Here is a 20995-nt window from a genome sequence, read left to right on the forward strand (position 1 = left end):
TCTCTGTTAGTTCGACGTTTTCCTAACATTGTCTGTTAGGAACGACTAGGAAAAAAAAGCTTTGCTGACTTATGTGCAGTTATCTGAGCTTTCTGCGACCGATTACGTTTACGCTTACGTTTTGTTCTTACGTTGCCCCCAAAACGGGATTTTGAGAAACACCCTAGCGCGTTTAGGTCAGTTAGGTCAGCTGCACTCAAATCAACATTTCATTCTTTTTAAAATAGTTTAAGTATAAACTATTTAACTTCTTAACCCGTAACAAAACAGCACTCCAGCAGCATGGGTAGGTTGTCGTTGCGGTAATGCACAATTTCTTACCCGCCTTCCTATTTGGCGTTCCTAAAATGCGTTAAGATATTTCAAAATAACCTGTTCGGGATTCACTCCCGTTCTCACGAATTACAGTATCGTATCCGACGGATAAATAAAATGAGCGAAAGTCGATGTCAGTAGGCGCAGTTGTGTGTGTCGCAGTTGTACGTATTTTATTCTAACTTATTTCTACTTGGATTAAAAAAGTGAAAATAGTCCAAACAGCAATTGGGATGTCGATGTGTCAGCTTAGCACAAAATAGGGCTCTCCCAGTTGAAGTTACCTGAAATTTTCGCCCTGTGAAGTGTCATATTTGTTGAGCTTGGCCAATATGTACACATGGAAAGCTTCATTGAAAGAATAAGACACTATCGTATTTACAGAGAAATGCATTAACTAATTATATAAACTTATTGATTTTGAATAAACAGCATTTACCAACTCAAAATACCGGGAAAAACTATCTGATGTTTAAGAATTTACGCAGGGCAGATAGATATGTATCCGAAAGACCCAGCATGCTGTGTTTTGAATGTTCATAAATACACACATTCGTATGTGTGTGCAAAATAACACTTACTAGTGTTTATGTAAAAACCTTGAACCTTTTTTGTGCTTGCAGCGAATCAATTTAACGAAAGGGGCAAGTGAACAGCTGATTATTGCAGACATATGTACACACACACACTGTGTAAACAAACAATTTCATTTACTAAGAAGTTAAAGTTAAGTTAAATGAATTTCACGTTCCAGTAGTTATATATTTGAATGATGCTGACATAAAATCCTTTACTTTGTGTTCTGTGGCAAAGGCATACCTTATATAGTCAGATATGCGTGTACATATGGAAAAATACATACATATATCTAAAAATTTAAGAGAACTTTGGCAAGCCTTCACGCAGTTTTTTTACCTTGCAGCTAAAACAAATTTTTAAATTCAATGATTTTCCGATAAATTATAATAGTTTGATTTCGAATATATACTTGACAGTCAAGTATTTCTGAAATTTTTTAAATTTCATATCTTAGAGTATATGCATTCAAACATAATGAAGCTATAGTTTTTATTTTATTATTTTACCGACTTTTCCCATGGCAGTTATATGATAATAGTCGCCCCTTAACCTTATTACCTGAAATAGAAAAAAGACTTTTGGTAGTTTTATAAAGTTAGCATTAAAGCTTATAGACTATATTTCTCCTATATATGCTGATTGATTTGTATAGGGTTGGAAACATCTCCTTTACTACGTTGCAAACTTTTGATTGAAATTATAAATTTGTATACTAATAATAATAAGATCGGTCGTTCTCAAAGCCTAAGACTCAGATCGAAAGACACATTTGTTTTAAGTTTATCCAAACTGGGTGTGCTATTGTCTTACTGTCAGTCAGCCGTGTTTGTTGACAAACAGAAAACTTCTATTATAACACAGTATATCTATATGTAAGGAAACACAATAAACAATTATGTTACATTTTTGAACTGCAATCCTTAGTATTGTTTTGAGCTTTTTTAACAAAATCGCAACGCTAGTCCATTTTCTAGCATTTCTGTTGTCGATCTGAGTAAAAGTAAAGTGTCCACCAGTTATTTGCCTTGCGCTCTGCCTGTAAGCTGTCGAACGGATCCTGTCGATCTGATTACAAGTTTAAAGCCTAGTACTCAGATCGAGGAAATCCGTAAGTCAACTAGGAGAGAGAGCGAGAGGCAAATAAACGGCGTACACTTTTCGTCAGTGAATTTTTTTCACCCCGATACTCAGATCGACGAACAAATTGCCAGAAAGTTGCAAAGCGTTGCCAGACTTCTCTAAGCGAACTGACGCCAGGCCCCGGCGTAAAGAATAAACAATTTAATCTTTGGAGGTTAGAGTTGGCAGATCATAGTATTTATCAGATCAATACAATGTTGACAAAATATTCCCAATCCATTTATATGAATTTGCAAAACTTCGGTCACTCTGGAAGAAATAGTTTTTCCGCAGCTTTAAGAAATGGCGATCAATCGGGGTAAATGTAGTTGGTACCAAAACTGCGTTAAAAGCGAAAATTTAATAGCAAAAAAAAAACAGCTAATATAAGAAATCAAGTTATAACTGTTGCATGTTCTCTTTCACGCAGGGTAATGTTGTTCGCAGGATAAACATGAATGGTAACATGATTAATTAGAAGTCGACACATTGAGACGCAAGAGTAGAGGCACTCACACTCAACGTGCACAGAGGGAAAGGAGAGGACGTGACTATTAAACAAGCTACGAAACTGTATATATAGGTCGTTTCGTAATGTCTGATTTGGGAAGCGGAGATGAAGGTATCTCAGGATCAAGTAAGTAAATCACAAGTTTATTAAGACTGCAATACTAAGACTGCAATATTTCAGAATATAATGTCGCAAACATGGAGGGTTCCTCCAGCAGGAACGAGTTCGAATCTTCTGTAAAAGGTATAAAGGTGCCTGGCTAACATCTTTTACCTCTGACCTTTGTTCCTTTCTGTTTGATTAAGGCGGAAGCGGTGTGGAACAGGAATTGGCCACCAAAATGCTTCAAATACAATCCAAACGATTTTATCTGGACGTGAAACAAAACCGAAGGGGTCGTTTTATAAAAGTTGCAGAGGTAAACTATAACTCTAGGAACTGTACCGCTTTCTCGACTCTCGACTCTAGCATTTGCTTTATTTTAAATTCAAGACAAGAAAGAGGGTTATCTTTGAAAATCCAAAGTCCATCAGGCGTGTCCCCTAAATCTATATCAACCGAAAACATAAAATACGAATATAACTGTATAATTGCAAAATACGTTCTTCAATTTTTTTTATTTAAAGCACCGATTCGAATCTCTTTTAAATTTGTTCTACAGCTTCACACCTTAACTATTTTTGATACCCTTGGAGAGGGTATCATAATTTCAGTCAGAAGTTTGCAACGCAGTGAAGGAGATATCTCGGACATATATATACATATATATTCTTGATCAGCATCACTAGGAGAGTCAATCTAGCCATGTCCGCCTGTCCGTCCGTTTCTACGCAAACTAGTCTCTCAGTTTTAAAGTTATCTGCATAAAACTTTCCCAAAAGTTGTCTTCCTATTGCAGGTAGTACATATATATGTAAGTCGTAACGAGCCGGATCGGACGACTATTGCATATAGCTCCCATTGGAACAATCAAAAAAAATAAAAAAAATAAACAAAATCATAGCCTTGCAGTTTTTTAACTTTTTTGAATACTCCAAAATAGAAATGGTTAGGTATTTCAGATATATTTCTTTTTTTTATTCTTTTGGAAATAGTACTAATTTGATAGTTCAGATTTACGATTTTAATTTAAATCAATCGGCATCGATATCATATAGATGCTATAGGAACGATCGAATAATTGAGCTGAAAATCATCATATGTATCATCAACCATATACGCGTACAAATCGAAAATTAAGTGTTTTCATGAATAGGTAATTTTGCAATAGCTGCAAGGGTTTACAAGTATAAACTTCGGCTTTCCGAAGTTTGCTTCCTTTCTTGTTTTTTAATATATTGAGTATTTCCCCAACTATCTCTAAATTTATTTAAATTAAATTTCACTTAAAAAAATTAAATTTAAATCACTTATTTAAATTTGTAAGCCAGTGTAATTAAAAAACCTTATTTTTTGGTCATTTCAAAAGTCAGTGAAGTGCAAAATGCAACAACAAAATACACGGTATCATAGGGTTACAAAATATTTACTGTAAAAGTTGGATAATCAAACCAACAAATTTTTAACTCTTATACATTTAAGCAGCCTTTATATATAATTTTTTTTTAATTTCAGATTGGCGCTGACGGCAGACGAAGCCAAATTTATTTGGCTCTTTCAACTGCCGCAGAATTTCGTGATCACTTGTCGTCATTTAGTGACTACTACGCTTCTCTAGGTATTTACAGATACGAATAATGTACCCTTTAAAAATGTTTTTATAGTAGCCTTTCACTTCCTCGCGATACATTTTTTAAGGATTACAGAAAAATTAAATTCAACTTGTCGTTTTTCAGATTTGTATATCAGAACAATACGAGGAAACATTTTATCTCGTGTTTTTTTTCTATTATTTGTTGGCAGTGTCGTCACTTTTGTCACCTTTTTAAAGTTCTTTTTTTAGATGCTTTCGGAATTTTTAAACGTGTTTATCCAATTCAAAAGAATTATTTCCTAAAAATAGTAAGCAAAGCTTGACTAGCGGTGTCACAGAAATCTCTTCTAATCAAATATTAATCCAAAGTCAAAATTCGGTTTCACCAATATCTCTTCGTAATGTTTAAATAATGGTTGCAAGCTGGTTTAGAAGTCGCTGCGGGTTAAAATAGATTTTTTTAAGCAACAGACCGAATTAAAAATACTTGATTTATGTTTTATACATTTTAAAAGTAAGTCAAATAGTTGCAAAATTTTTTTATCATTATATCATTTCTCTAATTTCTTGCGCGCAAAATAACAAATTTCACTCGAAAACTGTTCGGCAATCCTTTTGGTAGAACATGTCTGGTATCCCTTTTTGAAAGCAACTCGTTGTGAACTAAAATCTGCTGTTTAAGCCAAATAGTCAAAACGGTTTTCGAACAAGTGCTAAGAAGAAGTGCTAAAAAATCTTAAACAATTTTTCATTAATATATCTAGTTTCTAAGTTGTAGTGATAGGGTGTTTATAGGTAGCCAGTTAGAGAGCTTACACGTCTACTTACCAAAAGTGTATAACTGGTGATGATTTATCGATGAAATTCTAGAAAATGTAGTAATGAACTTTGCATTGACAATTTATAGAAGTTATTTAGAGTAAAATTCATTTGCCTTCTAATCAGTAAATCATCACCATCAGATTTTCTGGCAGATGGCGCAAGCTAAAGCCCGATTATTTTCGGGGGATATTTATTGTTTTGAAATTGGTTGCCTGATAAACTGAATAAAACAATGTCCAAGCTTTCTTTCCAGCAATGGTTTGCCTTCAATAAAGACCTGAAGGAATCAACGTGGATTAGTTTTCTCCCTTTTTATTTCATGGATCCTTAGAAAGGACCTCTTGACAATACTATAATTGTAGAGAAAACTGAATTTGAAAAAAAAAACCGACAAACATACACTAAGTATTCTTTTAACGACTTTTTAAACAACTTATTTGAAAACAAATCAGACCATTTGGCTTAAACAGTTTTTTGTAACTCAAAAGGTCTCGCATGCAGCTCAACTTTAGTTTGGCGTGGAAGATATATGAGATTTTTTGCTCTTCAATTATTATTATTAAATTATTACTAAAGTACAAAGCCACAAATCAATTAATTTGCTAAGTTAATCTTAAAAAAAATGCTAAACAAAAGCCTCTAATAGCCAGTTTTAATGTGCGATTTCTGTGGCACCCGTGATACATTGCTCATTTTCAGGGTTGCAACCAGGATAAAAGCAAGGTTTTTTTTTGAACAATCTGTGCCTTAATACTTTTCACTATATAGACATGTAAACATTTAAACATTAACCAACCTTCTCAATGAATGCCCAAATGGAATAAAAACAAACACAATTTAAATGAAATTCTTTAAAGGGTACTTTATTTTCGGCAGCACAAAACCTATTACCTAATGTTTAAGTTTTCCTTTTTGGAGTTAATAAAGTAATTATTAATAAAAAGCTGGTCAAAACACAGGCCCCCCAAACACTGACAATTTACCGGAGGATGGTAAATTAAAGTCCGAAATGATGATAAAAGATTATAGAAGATATTATTTGGACTTGAAGGAAAATGCGCGAGGACGATTTTTACGGGTAAACTTCGTAACTTTATAACACATAGCTTGAAAGGCTCTTCAGCTGTTAATGACGATTTCTTTTTGAGTCGAAAAGATAATTAAACACTTAAAATACAGAAATTTTAACTGTTTTTTCGTGTTTTAATTTGTTTTTACAAAATGTTTTTTGCTAGTTGTTCTGGAATTACACAAACAAAACTAATTTATCTTAAACATCCATACATCATAGAAAACACTGAAAAAAATGTTGGCGATCTGAATCTCTGCTTAAGCTCCTCAGTCTTAAAAAAAATCAATATTATATGTTTCAGTTGGTCCTAGATGGCGAACCTTACCGCACGTTTCTATTCGATATTAAGCCGGTTGCTTTTCCGTGCAACACCAAAATCAGAGAAGTAGAGAGGAAGTAAAAGGGAAATGGGGTAAACAAAATAGAAATATTATAATATAACAGAATATAAAAAAGCAGGGAAAAGTAAAGCTAAAAAAATCACATTCAAATAATTCTGCTTACGCCACTGTTGTCAGCTGTTTTTGGATGGTAGTTAGTGCACCATCTGAATTTCACGTTTTTAGACAATAACACAGGTTTGCAAATTTAAATCGACAAAATCCTGCATAGATCATACCTTGATTTTGCGGTGCAGTTGGACACCCTGATTTGCAAAACTACACTCTAAATTGTGTGCATAGTACCATTTTTTTTTAGTGTAATTAACGTCCATGACCGATTCTATGCCTATTTTCTTGTCTCCTATTCTGTATTCTATATTGTAGAAAGCAAAGTGGGTGTTTGGGATGTTAGGACTCTCCTTAGCAGAAATACGATCTTTAAAAGTTCTGATAAATAATACTAAAAACAGCAAACTCAGAAAAAAGGCATTTTAAAAATGTTTGGTTGAGCTAAAGTAATAACGCGGATGGTGATTAATGTGATTCGTAGTTTGGCGTTTCGTGTGTAAGCTGGAATACCTATTTAACTGTACCTTTGACCGTACCTAGGTACACTTTTGTGGTACCTGTACCTTACCTAGGTAACAAAAAATATGGGGCTGCCTGTTACCGTACCTTGGCAAAGATTTTTATTTATCTTAAGAATATTATCTTACAAATTTGTATTCACTTATGTTTTTTTAACAACTTGATACCACTATATTCAATATGGAATTGTATCATATATTTATTTAATCTTTTTTTACCTTTCGACCTTACCTAGATACTTAAAAAATGATGTATCTTCTAGCTTACCTAATTACCTAATTCCCAAATAACTTATACCTTTGCCATCACTGACAAATTTATAAATACAATATTTAAAAAAGATAAACACATGTGATATCAAAAGTCAAATTAATGCGATAAGGAATAATAATTTCCTGTTGCACTGTCAAATAGTTAGTAATCGTCTAACAATTAAAATAATGCCTCCTAATTTGATTAGATATTGCATATCATTTTAATGCAAGTGGATAGACAACTCTGTTTCTCAGCGATTCACCAGCCAGAGGTTCGACTTTAAAAGATATTAACATTAACGGCTAGGGAGATTTTCTTTATTCGTGATACCGAAACATACATAGTACATTATGCATTAACGAAATCAAATTTTAGGTCTCACAAACCATCACAAGAGGTGGACCTAGATCTCAAATCGCCCTACCAGCTCAAGGAATGATCGAGTTTCGTGACGCCCTTACAGATTTGTTGGAAGAGTTTGGAGCAAACGATGGAGGGTAAAGTATTCATAAAAAAACCAATAATTTTTTCATTTATAACTATACCATGTTTATCTCAAGCGGGCCGTGAAATCATCATTAATGCCAATATAATATTTATGTGTGATATGGGTGCATGACATAGTACTAATAATTCAAATATGCATTGTAAAAAAGTCATACAAATTTTGCTCTGTAACATTTTATTCTTCCTCCGTTTCGTTGTTTGAAATGACCAGTCTATATTTGGTATGGTTTGTGGTTACGGGCATCTAACAATCGGCGAACTCAACTATTGCGTTCTTTTTGTTTCTATTTAATTTAAGCAGAACAAAGTATATAAATGGTGTTAGTATTGTTTTACTTAAACTAATTGCGTGCCTTTTTTTTAAACACCCCTATTTGTCCTCAACCAAGATGGCAGCGCCTTTAAAATATCATTCGATGCCGTTCTTAAAATACTCTTACACAGAGAAAACAAGAAAGAACGCTTCAGTCGAGTTATATACTTTGTATGGTCGGAAACGATTCCATCTACCTGTTACATACTTTTCAACGATCACAATATACCCTTTTACTTCACGAGCAACGGGTATAAGTAATCATGTACATTGCATTCAATCTGACAATATTTGTAATAATATTTTTAAAAAATCCTAGATTAACAATTTTTGGTTTGAGTTAAATTTATTCAGTACATTGTACATTGTACATTGAGTACATTTTAGTCCACTTATGCACCAATGGAATCAGGCTATAAGATATTTTTTCAAGCATTTTGTTTTCAAAATGAGAATTCCCGTTTTCTTTCAATTCAATTGATTAATATAGATACATATGTATAGAGATTTAATTTGAAAACGGTTGTTACCCCACCTCCTGTTGGTCCTTTGTGATCACTTGAAGTGCTATAATTGATTGTTTACAAACATGATAATCTATAATTAATTTTACGTGTTAAATAAAATCATTTTACTTACAAAATACTTGTACGAAAAAGCGCATCCGGACAGGTCAGTCGCTGGACCATGGATTTTGATTAAATTTTGTCTCACTATGAGAACATATTTTTTGTCAAATTCAAAAACATATCCTCAATCTAAGTATTTCTTCTCCTAAAATAAGTAGAAATATCCTCAATGCGAGTTCTTAGGAAAAATCTTCACTCAAAAGGATATATCCTCAATTTGTGTGTTCTGTGTTTCTGTGTTCCTATCAAGTAACGCCGCATAATGTCCTTACTTGAAGATGAAAATCAAAACAAGCGATTTAGGGATTTTATTTTCTCTAGCTGGATTAAACGAGGTCCAAGCGACGGAAACATTTCTAAAGAATGTTTCCCACCTTTTCCCCTGACAAGAACAAAACCCTATCGTGTAGCTCTTTAAATCAACCCAACTTCTAGAAACTGTAGGATAGTCTTCAAATTCAGACCTGAAATATCAACGTGGATGGTATACGAGTTACCATGTATATGACAATAGTTAGATATTTAAAAAGTCCTAAGAGCTTAAAAAATAAAATCACACAAAGTGATCTAAATAGCTTGAGAGTTTATTAGCGATTATTATTTGGCTATAATACCCTTGCTCTTGTTTCCATTTTACTAAAAAAGCTCTAATAAGGATTTTTCATTATCAAATTGGCTTGGTCTTGGGCATGCAAATAAGCATAAAGTGCTAGTTATAAAGATCTGAAATGGGTTGCATTTTTAATCGCTGAACAACTCCCAAACGCAAAATTTTAGAGAAAAGTGTTTCATATGTATATATTATATGTATATCAAAAGTTGCGAAATCTCAATGGAAATAAGGACTTGGAGATAAAAAAAATTCTAAAATTTGAACACATATAATTTCTGAATTATTTTATGATAATGCCAAGCCCTTAATAATTTATTTTTGATGGTGAAAAGCCCTCAAAGATATAAAGTTCACATCCGTAGCTTTAGTCGTTTAGATGTTGTGGGCGCGCGAAATCTAGCTTTTTTAGTCATTTTCCCGCCAGACTATCGGGCTTTCCAAAAAGTGGCAAAACAAAAGTTTTTCAGCTCGAGCTGCTTAATTCAGTAAAATTGGTTTCAGGACAAACAAACAAACAACAGGATGACAAAAGTATTCAGTTTCAAAGTGTAGTCTAAATCTTGTTTATTGAACATCTTTTTGCTCCTTCGGCCCCAATTACCCACATTTCTCCTGAGCCAATTGACTTTCTAAAAGCCTAAGTATCCAAAAACTCTTTTAAAAGCGATACCTTTTGCTTACTATATAATTTTTTAAGATGAGACTGTTATTTGCTGATCCAAACTAGTGGGACTATATATAGCCTTCCGCAGTAAAAGCAATGGAAATACGGAATTATTTGACCGTATCAGTTGGCCTAAACGATGATTTATGAATGCTAATCAAATTTGTGCTTTTATTATTTATTTAGCAGGTTTAAAGGAGATTTGCCTGAAGAGCGGCATATGAAGGTGGATAACAAAAACTTTTACTTCGATATCGGGCAAAACAACCGAGGCGTCTACATGAGGATAAGCGAAGTATGTAAAAAATATATTTTTTTATATTTAAAAATTAATATAAATTTTCCGTTTATAAATTGAAAGGTAAAAAATAATTTCCGAACTTCGATAACTATCCCAGAGAAATGTTGGATTCGCTTTCGAGACATTTTTAATGATTACTGCGAGAAAATGAAAAAATCGTCCGACTCAATTACTGCCGAAATTAATCTACCGACATCCTCAAATAGTCTTAAATAAATAAACATCCCGTGATTTATGCAATCTTACTAGAAGGCATGAAAAATATATTTATTAATGTCGATTGACCAACAAAAATGTAAAGCTTGAAATGTCTGACATAACTAACTAAACTCAGAAATATGCGAATGATTAAGCTTGAATGACACACAAATATATTTATTTAGTAGCATTTAGCGAAATATGTGTTAGTATTATTTAATTTTTGTTGTAAAATAACACCATAAATTAGTTAGAGTTTAAGTAGAAAAAATTAAATTTGGTCTGAGAATGGCTAATATTGCAATAACATGTAAAAATCATACATTTTTTGTTTGGTTTCCCAATGATCGATTTAAATTTGTCAAATGAACCCAAATATGAGTTGCCAGTTTTTAATTGCTTATGCCCAAACAAAGTACAAGGAATCTTAAAATAATTCACTGATTTGTCGTTTACATATATAGTATATTTTAAAAATCTAAAAACGAATTATTAAAAGGTCTTGAGAATACCAATTCCGATATGAAAAAGTATAATGAATAGCGTGAAAAATCAACTTCATAATGAGAACAAGAAACCATTTCATTCTGATCCATTTAGAAAACATGATAAACCTTGATTATTAACATTAAACATTCTACGATTTAGTTTACATTTAGTATTCTAATGGCTAAATGGATGAGCAATTTCCCTTCGGCTCCTCAAGCGGATATTGAGCAACACGATCTGTGTTTTATTTTACAAAGACAATTGGCTTCTGTATTCTCTGATTTCAAGTTTTTTACTCTTAGACTAATCCGTAACCAAGTCCGTCTGTCCGTCCACACAAAAGCCTGGAACTCTGTGACTTCAAAAGCAATAACATGCCCATGCAGATCAAAGTGGTTTCACAATTCTAGTCACGCTCAAGTTTACCCAGAGCTTCAATGGTAGAGAAAAGGAACTACAATATAATGATTCGTGTGGACATATGTCCCTGATGCTGCGGCATACCTTAAATCAGGATATTGAGTTCCAGGTATCTCATAGTCGAGGTCATCTATTGCGTCGTTTCTTTTTTCTCAGTCGGTCTCTATTCTGTTGTGAGTTTAATGCATAAAGGTACACAATTTGTTCTACTTGTTATTGGTAATTCGTGCCACTTAGAGAAGCACTTGTCATGGGTTCTGCCACAGTTTAAATCAGGCTTATGTAATTCGGAACCATTCATAGCAAGTTTACGAAATTGTTAAAGCTTCTAAGATAATATGTTACATATTATAATACAAGTTAAAGTAACTCCTAAACGCGTTTTTAAAACAAAAGTTTCAATGTGATCACGTAGAATAAAAACAAACTTACTAAGTACGATGAAAATGCATAGCAAAATAAAAACATAAATCGAATGCGACACAGGCACCTACCGGATAAATTTCCCAGAGGAATATCGTGTACAGATTGCGTGTGCTAAGTAATAATTAGAGGTATTAATTATTTAGTATTTAAAGTTGTCAGATTTCGAGCTCAATGAGAATTCATTGAACTGTTGTGGGATGTTTGTGAATTAGCTCTCGTTATTATATTTGTAAAAACAAGAGCCAGTTTATTTAAAGAAACAAAAATGCAATTTTCTAATTTATTATAAACTAATTATTATTGAAACTAAAAGCCGAAAACGCCCCACAAATTCCCCTTTTAGAGTCGATGCTAATCAGACTATAAACTCACAGATCTTTATATTTACCGAGCGAATGTAAGCGGCAATATATTACAAAGATCCAATAAATTAGTTAATTATAAAAAGTGGGTTTATCTTCAATGTTGTTTGGCAAAAATGCATATTGTGTATTTTAAGAGTTTTGTGAACATAATATGGAAATAAAGTTGAATTTAAACGGTTATTGCTTGTATTGTTGAACTATAAAAAGTACAGCTTGTTACGCGCTGGTCCCATTAGCAAAGTGGGCAGTTATCGAGATCGCGAGCAAGCACAAAAGACGTAATACAATATATTATAATATAATACAAAAACTAAGACTGAGTACGGTGTAAATATGTTAACTTTATAGTTTTTGGGACAGGGATAGAGAGGCTGAAATACATGTTTGGTTGTAAAGATTATTATTACAAGGAACACGTAAAGGTTCACATGTACAAGTTTAGAGTATGGTAGTTGCAGATGGGCCTAAAAGGCACTTTTAAAGTTAAGCGACTTACCGATTCTATGGAGTCAATATCACAACTGTCAAGATTGTGCATTAAAATAGTTCCAAGCATTCTCAATTTACAAGAGGTAAATTAGGCAATAGTAATCTAATAGAGTAAGATGAAAATCTTACGTTTTGATCCCAGTTAAAACCACGAAGGGCAAAAATAAGACATTTTTTGTGCCGACTCAATACGATCGACGTATACTTGATATTGGGGACTGCAAACGGGAACGCAACAAGTAAATATTGATTTAGATGTATAAGGATCGTCACATTCTTTCGACCATCGCTTAACAAACCCAAGAACACTCATAGCCTTGTTAACAGCAGACTTTATGTGACAGTCGAATTTTAATTTTGGGTCAAGAAGAACTTCTAAATGGTGACCGAAGGTATACGGTCCAGGGACATATTATGAAGAGAATAGCTTATAAATGAAGGCGTACCTTTATAAAAAGTCATTACGTTGAATTTAAGGCAATTCAGATTATAGAAGTCTGATGACATCATCTCTGGAAACCATCAATGTCAGACTGTAAACCGAGTTCCGATTGCAAATCATTATAGGACAAACAAAGTCTAGTATCATCAGCCTACATTAATACTCAAGGATGTATGAAGGAAGATCATAAATTAAATAGCAATGGGCCCAAAAGACTACCCTGAGGCATTAATTAAGATATAATATAAAAAAACAAACGTTCGATTTGGATCGAACCTAAACGGTAGTTCTAAAATAATAATAATAAAATAAAATATACAAATCGAAGAACTAACAAAAAAAAAATATACAATAACAGTTACAATTTTTTTTTCCTTTTTTTCAGGTTTGTTCCTATGAAAGCTATATGATTGCTTCCTTTCTTGTTTGATGAAACAATCGCAATGAAAAATAAAAAAACAAGAAGGGAAGAAAACTTTGGCAAGCCGAAGTCTAAATACCCTTGTAGCAATTGTCAAAATTAAATATTTTTAAAGACTATTTGTAGCCCAATTGGCAGCTATATGAATCGACGTCCGATTTTAAGCAAATTAAAAGCGAAATTCTGCATTTTTAAACCATTAACATATTCAAAAGAATTAAAAAAAAGAATTTTGTAAATGAAGAGTTAAATTTTTTTTTCATTTAATGAAATTTAAATCGTAGTTCTGAAATATTATATATCTCGAAAAACTTAAAAAACATTAAAAATTTAATTAATTAATTAAAAACAACAGTTGTAATTTTTTTAACGTGATTTCGTTTTTATATCATGCTCGTATATTCCCCCTTGTTCTGATTTTAGCCTCTACCTTCAGCATTTTGCTCTTACTGAGTATACAGTCAACCCTCGGCTATAACGATCATCTTATTGTTATGGGCGACTTTAACCTCCCTGCCATATCTTGGATGCCATCAACTGATTCAATTGCTCTCGTTCCCAGCCATTAGTTCTTTCACGGTCTTATTGATCTTTCATTAGGACAACTGAACTCAGTCTTCAACTGCTCCGGAAAAGTTTTAGACCTTATTTTTGTCTCGGAGTTCGCCAATGCATATGTAACTCGAATTAGCCGTCTCTCCAGTCCCGAAGACGCCTACCATCCTACACTTGAGGTTACGTTAGAAGCGTCAGCTCCATTACTGTCATGGCCCGAAATTGAACATTTATCGGAACTCGATTGGTCATTTATGGATTCAAACGATGATCCCTTACCCATTGTAGCCTCCGTGGCTCTCTCGTAGACTCTCTTTTCCTGAAAAACTCCATGTCCAGACTTTTTAAGAAATTTAATAGAAGCGGGCTGCAAGTTGACCAATCGAGGTAGCTAATTGCTCCTTCAAATTTCTTAGTCCGCAATTCCGAATGTTACAATAGTTACCTAAGCCGTTGCAGAATAGAATTCCAAGACAACCCCAAGCAGCTCTACCCATCTTGCCTTCATCTTGGTACGTCATCCACCTCTAGAGACTCCGATTTGGCGAACTTATTTCAAACTTTTTCCAGTCCACGTCCAGTACTCGTCTTTTGGTTACGAAGTTAACACTTCATCCCACCCATACCATCTTCCTCACTCCAACTGTATTAATTACTAATTAGTGAGGATGATGTTTTCAAAATCTGCAAAAAATCAAGACGTGTCCTGACCTTGTATGAAGCTGTGTTATGAAGAATTGTGACGGTGCTTTGTGCAAACCATTATCTAAACTCTTTAAGATACCCCTCCTGTATTCGTATTTCCCTGAAGTTTGGAAGGAATCTTTTAGCAATCCACTTCATAAAGAGGGAAACAAATCGGACATTAAAAACTACCGCGGTATTGCAAAACTGGGCGCGTTCCCCAAGCTTTTTGAACAGCTTATTACCGCTCAGCTACAGCACCAATGCAGCTCAGAAATGTCCCCAACTCAGCATGGCTTTATGAAACGAAGTCAACGACTACAAATCTGCTTGAGTTTACCTCAGTCATCAGAAGCGCTTTTAAAAATAACTATCAAACTGATGTTGTTTTTACGGACTTCAGTAAGTCTTTCGATTCCGTGGACCACCAGTTATTATTGATTCGGATTCCCGATCACGTTGACTAAGTGGATTTCAACATACCTGTCGAACCGGACTCAGAGGCTAGCTTTTAAAAGCACATTCTCTAACTTTGTTCATGTGACCTCAGGTGTTCCTCAAGGGAGCCACCTAACCCCTACTGTTTGGAATTTTCATAGATGACTTGCCTCAAGCAGTTCTATCTTCTCATGTTATGAACCCCAATTGCCATGAACTCTTGCAAGCCGATCTGAGCAATCTGCATTCTTGATGCATCCTGAATTTGTGTTTTTAAGCAACTCGAAATGTGGTTTAAACTGGGAAACACATCGTCACCTACCATCTGCCCCTCCTGATCGTCGGACCTGCCATGGTGTCATGTTCCCTCACAAATTAATAACTGGTCAATTCAAGCTACCTACTGGGTCAAATGCGGTCCTCCACCCTGTAAGGTCTACTCGTCACCTTCGACCTATTGCCCTCGATACTTGCAGGAAGAATTTCGAGGTACACGATCTATTTGGAGTTTTATGTCCGCAATATAACGAACTGTATTTTTTGATATTTTCTGGATGCTCTGTTGATTTAATTGTATCAAACATTCTAACTCACCTGTCCTTGTCCCCTCCCACTTTATGTTCGCAGATATTTGCTAACCTTAATGTAATAACTAAAATATATAAACCAATTTACTTTTTCGATTGTTCCTTTGAGAGCTATATGCTAGATCGACTCTTCTAGTGATGCTGATCAAAATGATATATACTTTATGGAGTCGGAGATGTCTCCCTCACTGCGCTGCAAACTTCTGACTGAAATTAAACTCTGCAAGTTTAAGAAATCATTGTGAATCAGGATTAACTTAAGCCCTTAAGCTTCGAAGTCGGCGTATTTATTGAAACTGTAGGACTTACGGTTCTTACGCATTTAAATGCATCTTGCTTTCCTGAACGTTTTAAGCGCTCGTACAGTTGATTGAAAATTAAAAATACAATAATTACTTTCTGAGCGTATTCATTTTTACTGTTCGTAAGTATTTTCATACACAGATCGGCAATACTACTCGAAAAAGAATTTATCGATCTATCTCCCCAAACACTACATCCAATGTACCAATAATGGCAACGACGTCGGCCAGCATGTGCTGCTTTCCGATTTTTTCCAAAGCTGCCAAGTGGGCGAATCCAGGAGCCTTAATTTTACAGCGGTATGGACGGCTTGATCCATCTGATACGAGGTAAACCCCAAACTCCCCTTTGGGAGCTTCTATTGCCGTGTACGTGGCCCCCGGTGGAACCTGATAGCCTTGGGTAAACAACTTGAAATGGTGAATCAGAGCCTCCATTGAAGTCTTCATTTCGGAGCGCGTCGGTGGCGCGACCTTGGCATCGTCAGTTTTGATTTCCCCAGCAGGCATTTGGTTCAGGCACTGATCAATTATTCGCAGGGACTGGCGCATTTCCTCGACGCGACAAAGGTATCGGTCATAGCAGTCTCCCTTGGTGCCGATGGGAACATCAAAGTCCACCAGGTGGTAGGCATCGTACGGCTGCTGCTTGCGGAGGTCCCACTTTATGCCGGAGCCACGCAACATGACCCCGCTAAACCCATAGTTCAGGGCCTCTTCTGCCGTCACAATACCAATGTCTTCGGTTCGCTGCACCCAGATTCGATTCGTGGTCAACACATCCTCCACTTCGTCTAAGCGCTCGGCAAATTTCGATGCAAACTCATATATATCGTCCATCAGGCCAAGAGGCATGTCCTACAAAAACCGTCAGTTAATAGATACCTTTTAAAAACGTGGGCGAGTGAGTTACCAATGACACGCCACCAGGTCGGATATAGGCAGCATGCATTCGGGCACCAGAAACTCGCTCGTAGAACTCCATCATTTTCTCGCGCTCCTCGAACAGCCAAAAGAAAGGCGTTAAGGCACCAACGTCCAGAGCGTGTGTACCAACAGCCATTATGTGGTTTAGAATCCGGGTAATCTCGGCAAACAAAGCTGCGGCACAGAAGACAAAAAGTTGTATTCTCAAGCTCATGATTTTAATAAGATTTATAAATATTTCCTAAAGTGAAAAGGTTTACTGCCTTTGTGAGCCTAACTCATTTATTAAACTATTCGTAATTCAAAAACTTTAAGCCTATGATTACCAATACTAAAAGATGGTGCTTCTGAAAGGATTTTGTCTGTAGATTGCTAATTTGCAACTTAAAACATCCCATCACCTACCAATTTTGAGAAAACCGCGGTCAAAGTACCGTAACTTGGCTTAAATGATTCCTGAATATTTCGACTTCAATTTTGCACAAAAAATACCTTTGGATCTTTGATTAAAATGCATTTTTCTAAGTTAGCTTTTGACTTTTTTTATGATCTGTAGTAGCCTGATTTATTTAAATTTTGGCATCTGTTATAGATAACTTCTCAGTTGGAACATTGGCTGTAACTCTTGTTTTGGGCAAGTCCCCAAACTGGATATACATAGCAATAGTCAAGACTATTCTGCTCTTCGGAGTATCTATCTTGTGGCCTGCGCTAAACAAGCAGACAATCACAGCAAACCTAAACAAGGTTCAACGGACGGAATATGCATAAGCGGTGCTCTTCGCAGTACCCCAAACAACGTGCTAAACGCTATGTTGAGCCATCCTAGTCTGGATTTGGCCCAAAATAGCAGCGGTTCGATTGAAAGACACTTGACAATGGAAACGCCGAACATATGGTCATGCCATAATTCTCCAGTGCGACAAATCAATCCCAACCAAATCGGATCTATGCAAACCAATTGAATTTGATCACACCCCGTTTAAAATCCCGCTCCCAAGTGGAGAAAACTGCGAGCACGGTCAGCCTGTGCCTACAGAAGCAGTCAGCATGTACACAGACTGCTCAAAGCAAGAGAACGACGTTGGCGGATGTATATACTCTGATCAACTCAACATCAGGAATCTTTTGGGATTCCTGACCACTGCAGCGACTTCCAAGCGGAAGTATATGCCGTCAGAGAATCACTTGTGCTACATGCAACAATACCAACTATCAAAGAAGATGGATCAACATCTACATCTACAGCCTCTCGCTTTTCATTACAGTATAGCATTAACCTGATATGGGTCCCCGGACACCAGAACATCGCAGGCCGAGTAGCTGACGAGCTAAAAAACCAATGCAAGAGTTTAGCGAATCTAGCCTAGCCTACCCAAATATAGACGCGTAAAGAAAGTCTAAACTACTAAGACACAGCTTACAGCAGTGTTCATAGAAGTTGCAGTGAAGATGACAATCACTTTCTACATTGATTATTCCTTGTCTAAGGACTATTATGGGATGCAATTTTTTTATAAACGACTAGCTAAGCCTGGGATGCATTATTACAATATTATCCATTTGCTCCATAAAATTGTTCAACCGCTTTCATTCAAAGCATACAAAAATACGAGTCATAAGAAAATTTTCACATCGACTCAATATAAAATTGTTCACATTTGTTTCTTCTTCGATCTGTCACATTTAACAAAAAAAACTTGAAATCTGACATACGATTACGATACGTCAATACAAACCAAGTACTGAACATTTTTGGACCTTCATAGTGTTTACTGTGAGAGATTTGGGTAAGATTGGTCAAACGGTGATGTTCAGTGAAGTAGAAGTGCGGAAAACAGCAAAAAGGTCCAATAAAGGTTAAATTAAAACTAAATAATATATTTGTGTAATGCCTAATACTTTGTGTACCCTTTTTTTGATATTACTGCTTCGCACCTACGTGGAATTGAGTCGACCAAGTCCTGCAAAGTTTAATGGTAATCTGCGCCCATGCCTTTTGAACAACTTCCCATAGAAGTGGCTTAAAATTCATACTGTCTAGAACGTTTTTCATCAAAAAGACAGTCTGGTCTCATCTATCCACAGGATACTACGGCATTTTGATATTGGCCAAATTTACTGCACTGCTATTTCCATGAAAACAGATGCTCAAGGCAATGGCTAGTAGGTACACATGCCAGCAGACGGCAGAGACGAGGAGGAAAAGGAAACGGTGGAACACCTGTTCTTTTCCTGTCCGGCTCTATGCAGACTAAGATTGATTCACCTAGGCAATCCCTTCATTATATATCTCTCAGAACTTGCTATTACAAGCCTAACAAGAATAATAGCGTTCATGAAAGCAACCGGATGGGAGCTATGCCACATCAGCTGTTTTTAAACATTTATTACAGCCAATGTTCCAACTGTGACGTTAACCGTAACAGATTGCTGTAGTTCCCAATTTTTTCTGAGCCGAGACAACATCGTGTACTACAAAAACTTCTAAAATACAGCTTGCTGCCAAGAACGCAAAACTGAACTTAAGGGTGAAGTTCCTTCTAAGCTTCAGCTTCGGTGGTAAATACACTAAAGTGGGAAGTTTTAGGTCCATGTAGGATCAGGCAACTCGCAAAGGATTCACTCCCAAATTTGTAGTAAATTTGTTTTTTCTACGTTAAGGTGATATCAATCATGACGAAGGCAAAGCGAAGTTAAACATTGAGGTTTCACCACTTATTTTAAGAGTGAGTTTCGGTTCCACTTTCGCAGCCCACTCCAGAAGTCTGACGCTGTCTACTTACTTCGAATATATTTGGCTCGGAGCGGCACCTCGATGTTGAGGAGCTTCTCCACAGCTAGCGAGTAACACTGCTCATTGCACATCATGGAGACGTAGTCCAGCCGGTCGAAGTAGGGCAAAGCCTGCGTGTACGTCTTGTACTCGATGAGTTTTTCGGTGCCGCGATGGAGCAGTCCAATGTGTGGATCGGCACGCATCACAGTCTGCAAAAGCGGATGACGGGATTAAGGTCTGGCTAAAAGATATGCGCCTGTGGGCTCTAACCTCTCCATCCAATTCGAGCACCAGACGCAGGACTCCGTGAGCAGCAGGATGTTGCGGGCCGAAGTTCAGGGTCAGGTTGCGCACGGATTTCTCGACAGGTGTGACCTTGCCTGGTACAGAACGAAAATTGAAGCGTTAGGTCAAGTGGCTAACTGATTACGTTACCAACTAACTGTTCCATGGGGGCACCTTCCAGAGCGATGTAACCTCGTCGGGATACATCACTGGGCCGCTAAACTGCTTCATGAATTCCGGGTCGGGATACCATTTTGCAGCTCCGCGGCGCGTATCATGCTTACTGAAAGTCGAGAGTTGAAAACAAAAAATGAGCATACATTCGCATTATGTAAGCAGATAGTTTTTACTTTATTGCGCTTGTTCCAGCCAGAAATTGCGGCCGCAACTTCAAGTGTGACAGCCCGGGAACCAGCGTGCGCCTCGTTATATTGGCAAACGCCATCCTGACACGCAAATTGTTATTTTATGTTTTTAATTAGCGTTTCACTAAGCTGGTACAATGCATGAGACAGATTAAATCTTTAGGTCGATAGAACAAATCGATAAAAATGTCCCTGGTAAAAGGCTGTTTACAACAGCACTGTTATGCATCTCATATGATATTCACACTGTGCCTTATTGCGGAATGCAAACTTATAGCGTAGTTACACTCACGTGCGTTTCCTATCGATATCGGACCAGACGCATTGTCGCCAAAGTGGACAAATTTAAATGAACATGAGCAATTAAATGAAAGTTATCTCTTTAGTTGTTATTTTAAATACTAATTTAGATTACATTTAACTTATACTTGGTTAGAATATAATCGTTTTTATTTTTGT

The 20995-nt window shown here is 36.0% G+C and overlaps 2 protein-coding genes across 8 annotated transcripts; one reads left to right on the plus strand and one right to left on the minus strand.

Moving 5' to 3' along the window:
* Positions 1 to 184: 184 nt before the first annotated feature.
* Positions 185 to 12442, plus strand: LOC108145304 (transcriptional activator protein Pur-beta). Of its 7 annotated transcripts, none has more exons than XM_017270634.2 (10): positions 193 to 286; positions 409 to 479; positions 2444 to 2650; positions 2705 to 2767; positions 2830 to 2942; positions 4139 to 4241; positions 5984 to 6117; positions 7713 to 7834; positions 10250 to 10358; positions 10425 to 12442. In XM_017270634.2, the coding sequence occupies exons 3-10, from the start codon at positions 2608 to 2610 to the stop codon at positions 10578 to 10580; spliced, it is 843 nt and encodes a 280-aa protein (XP_017126123.1). In that variant the 5' UTR covers positions 193 to 286; positions 409 to 479; positions 2444 to 2607; the 3' UTR covers positions 10581 to 12442. The 7 variants fall into 7 exon arrangements, 5 of the variants coding, with proteins under 5 accessions (XP_017126124.1, XP_017126123.1, XP_017126125.1 ...); XM_017270636.2 differs by having other exon boundaries at positions 10253 to 10358; XM_017270638.2 differs by having other exon boundaries at positions 195 to 286; positions 5999 to 6117; positions 10253 to 10358.
* A 3828-nt stretch (positions 12443 to 16270) lies between these two features.
* LOC108145326 (NADH-ubiquinone oxidoreductase 49 kDa subunit) lies at positions 16271 to 20717 on the minus strand. The gene is made up of 6 exons (XM_017270707.2): positions 20522 to 20717; positions 20330 to 20454; positions 20157 to 20266; positions 19894 to 20095; positions 17094 to 17281; positions 16271 to 17038 (listed from the first exon to the last, which is right to left on the minus strand). The coding sequence occupies exons 1-6, from the start codon at positions 20614 to 20616 to the stop codon at positions 16349 to 16351; spliced, it is 1410 nt and encodes a 469-aa protein (XP_017126196.1). The 5' UTR covers positions 20617 to 20717; the 3' UTR covers positions 16271 to 16348.
* Positions 20718 to 20995: the final 278 nt, after the last annotated feature.

This window comes from Drosophila elegans, unplaced genomic scaffold, assembly GCF_018152505.1.
Source record: "Drosophila elegans isolate 14027-0461.03 unplaced genomic scaffold, ASM1815250v1 contig_349, whole genome shotgun sequence".
Classification (NCBI taxonomy): Eukaryota; Metazoa; Arthropoda; class Insecta; order Diptera; family Drosophilidae; genus Drosophila; species Drosophila elegans.

Bases quoted from the DNA above. Each gene is read 5' to 3' on its own strand.
- LOC108145304 (XM_017270635.2), top strand. From the start codon at position 2,608: ATGTCTGATTTGGGAAGCGGAGATGAAGGTATCTCAGGATCAA. The intron at 2,768-2,829 runs GTATAAAGGTGC...TGTTTGATTAAG, and splicing joins GTTCGAATCTTCTGTAAAAG to GCGGAAGCGGTGTGGAACAG. The intron at 6,118-7,712 runs GTAAACTTCGTA...ATCAAATTTTAG, and splicing joins CGCGAGGACGATTTTTACGG to GTCTCACAAACCATCACAAG.
- LOC108145326 (XM_017270707.2), bottom strand. From the start codon at position 20,616: ATGGCGTTTGCCAATATAACGAGGCGCACGCTGGTTCCCGGGCTGTCA. The intron at 20,455-20,521 runs GTAAAAACTATC...CTCGACTTTCAG, and splicing joins GCTGGAACAAGCGCAATAAA to TAAGCATGATACGCGCCGCG. The intron at 20,267-20,329 runs GTTAGTTGGTAA...GTTCTGTACCAG, and splicing joins GAAGGTGCCCCCATGGAACA to GCAAGGTCACACCTGTCGAG.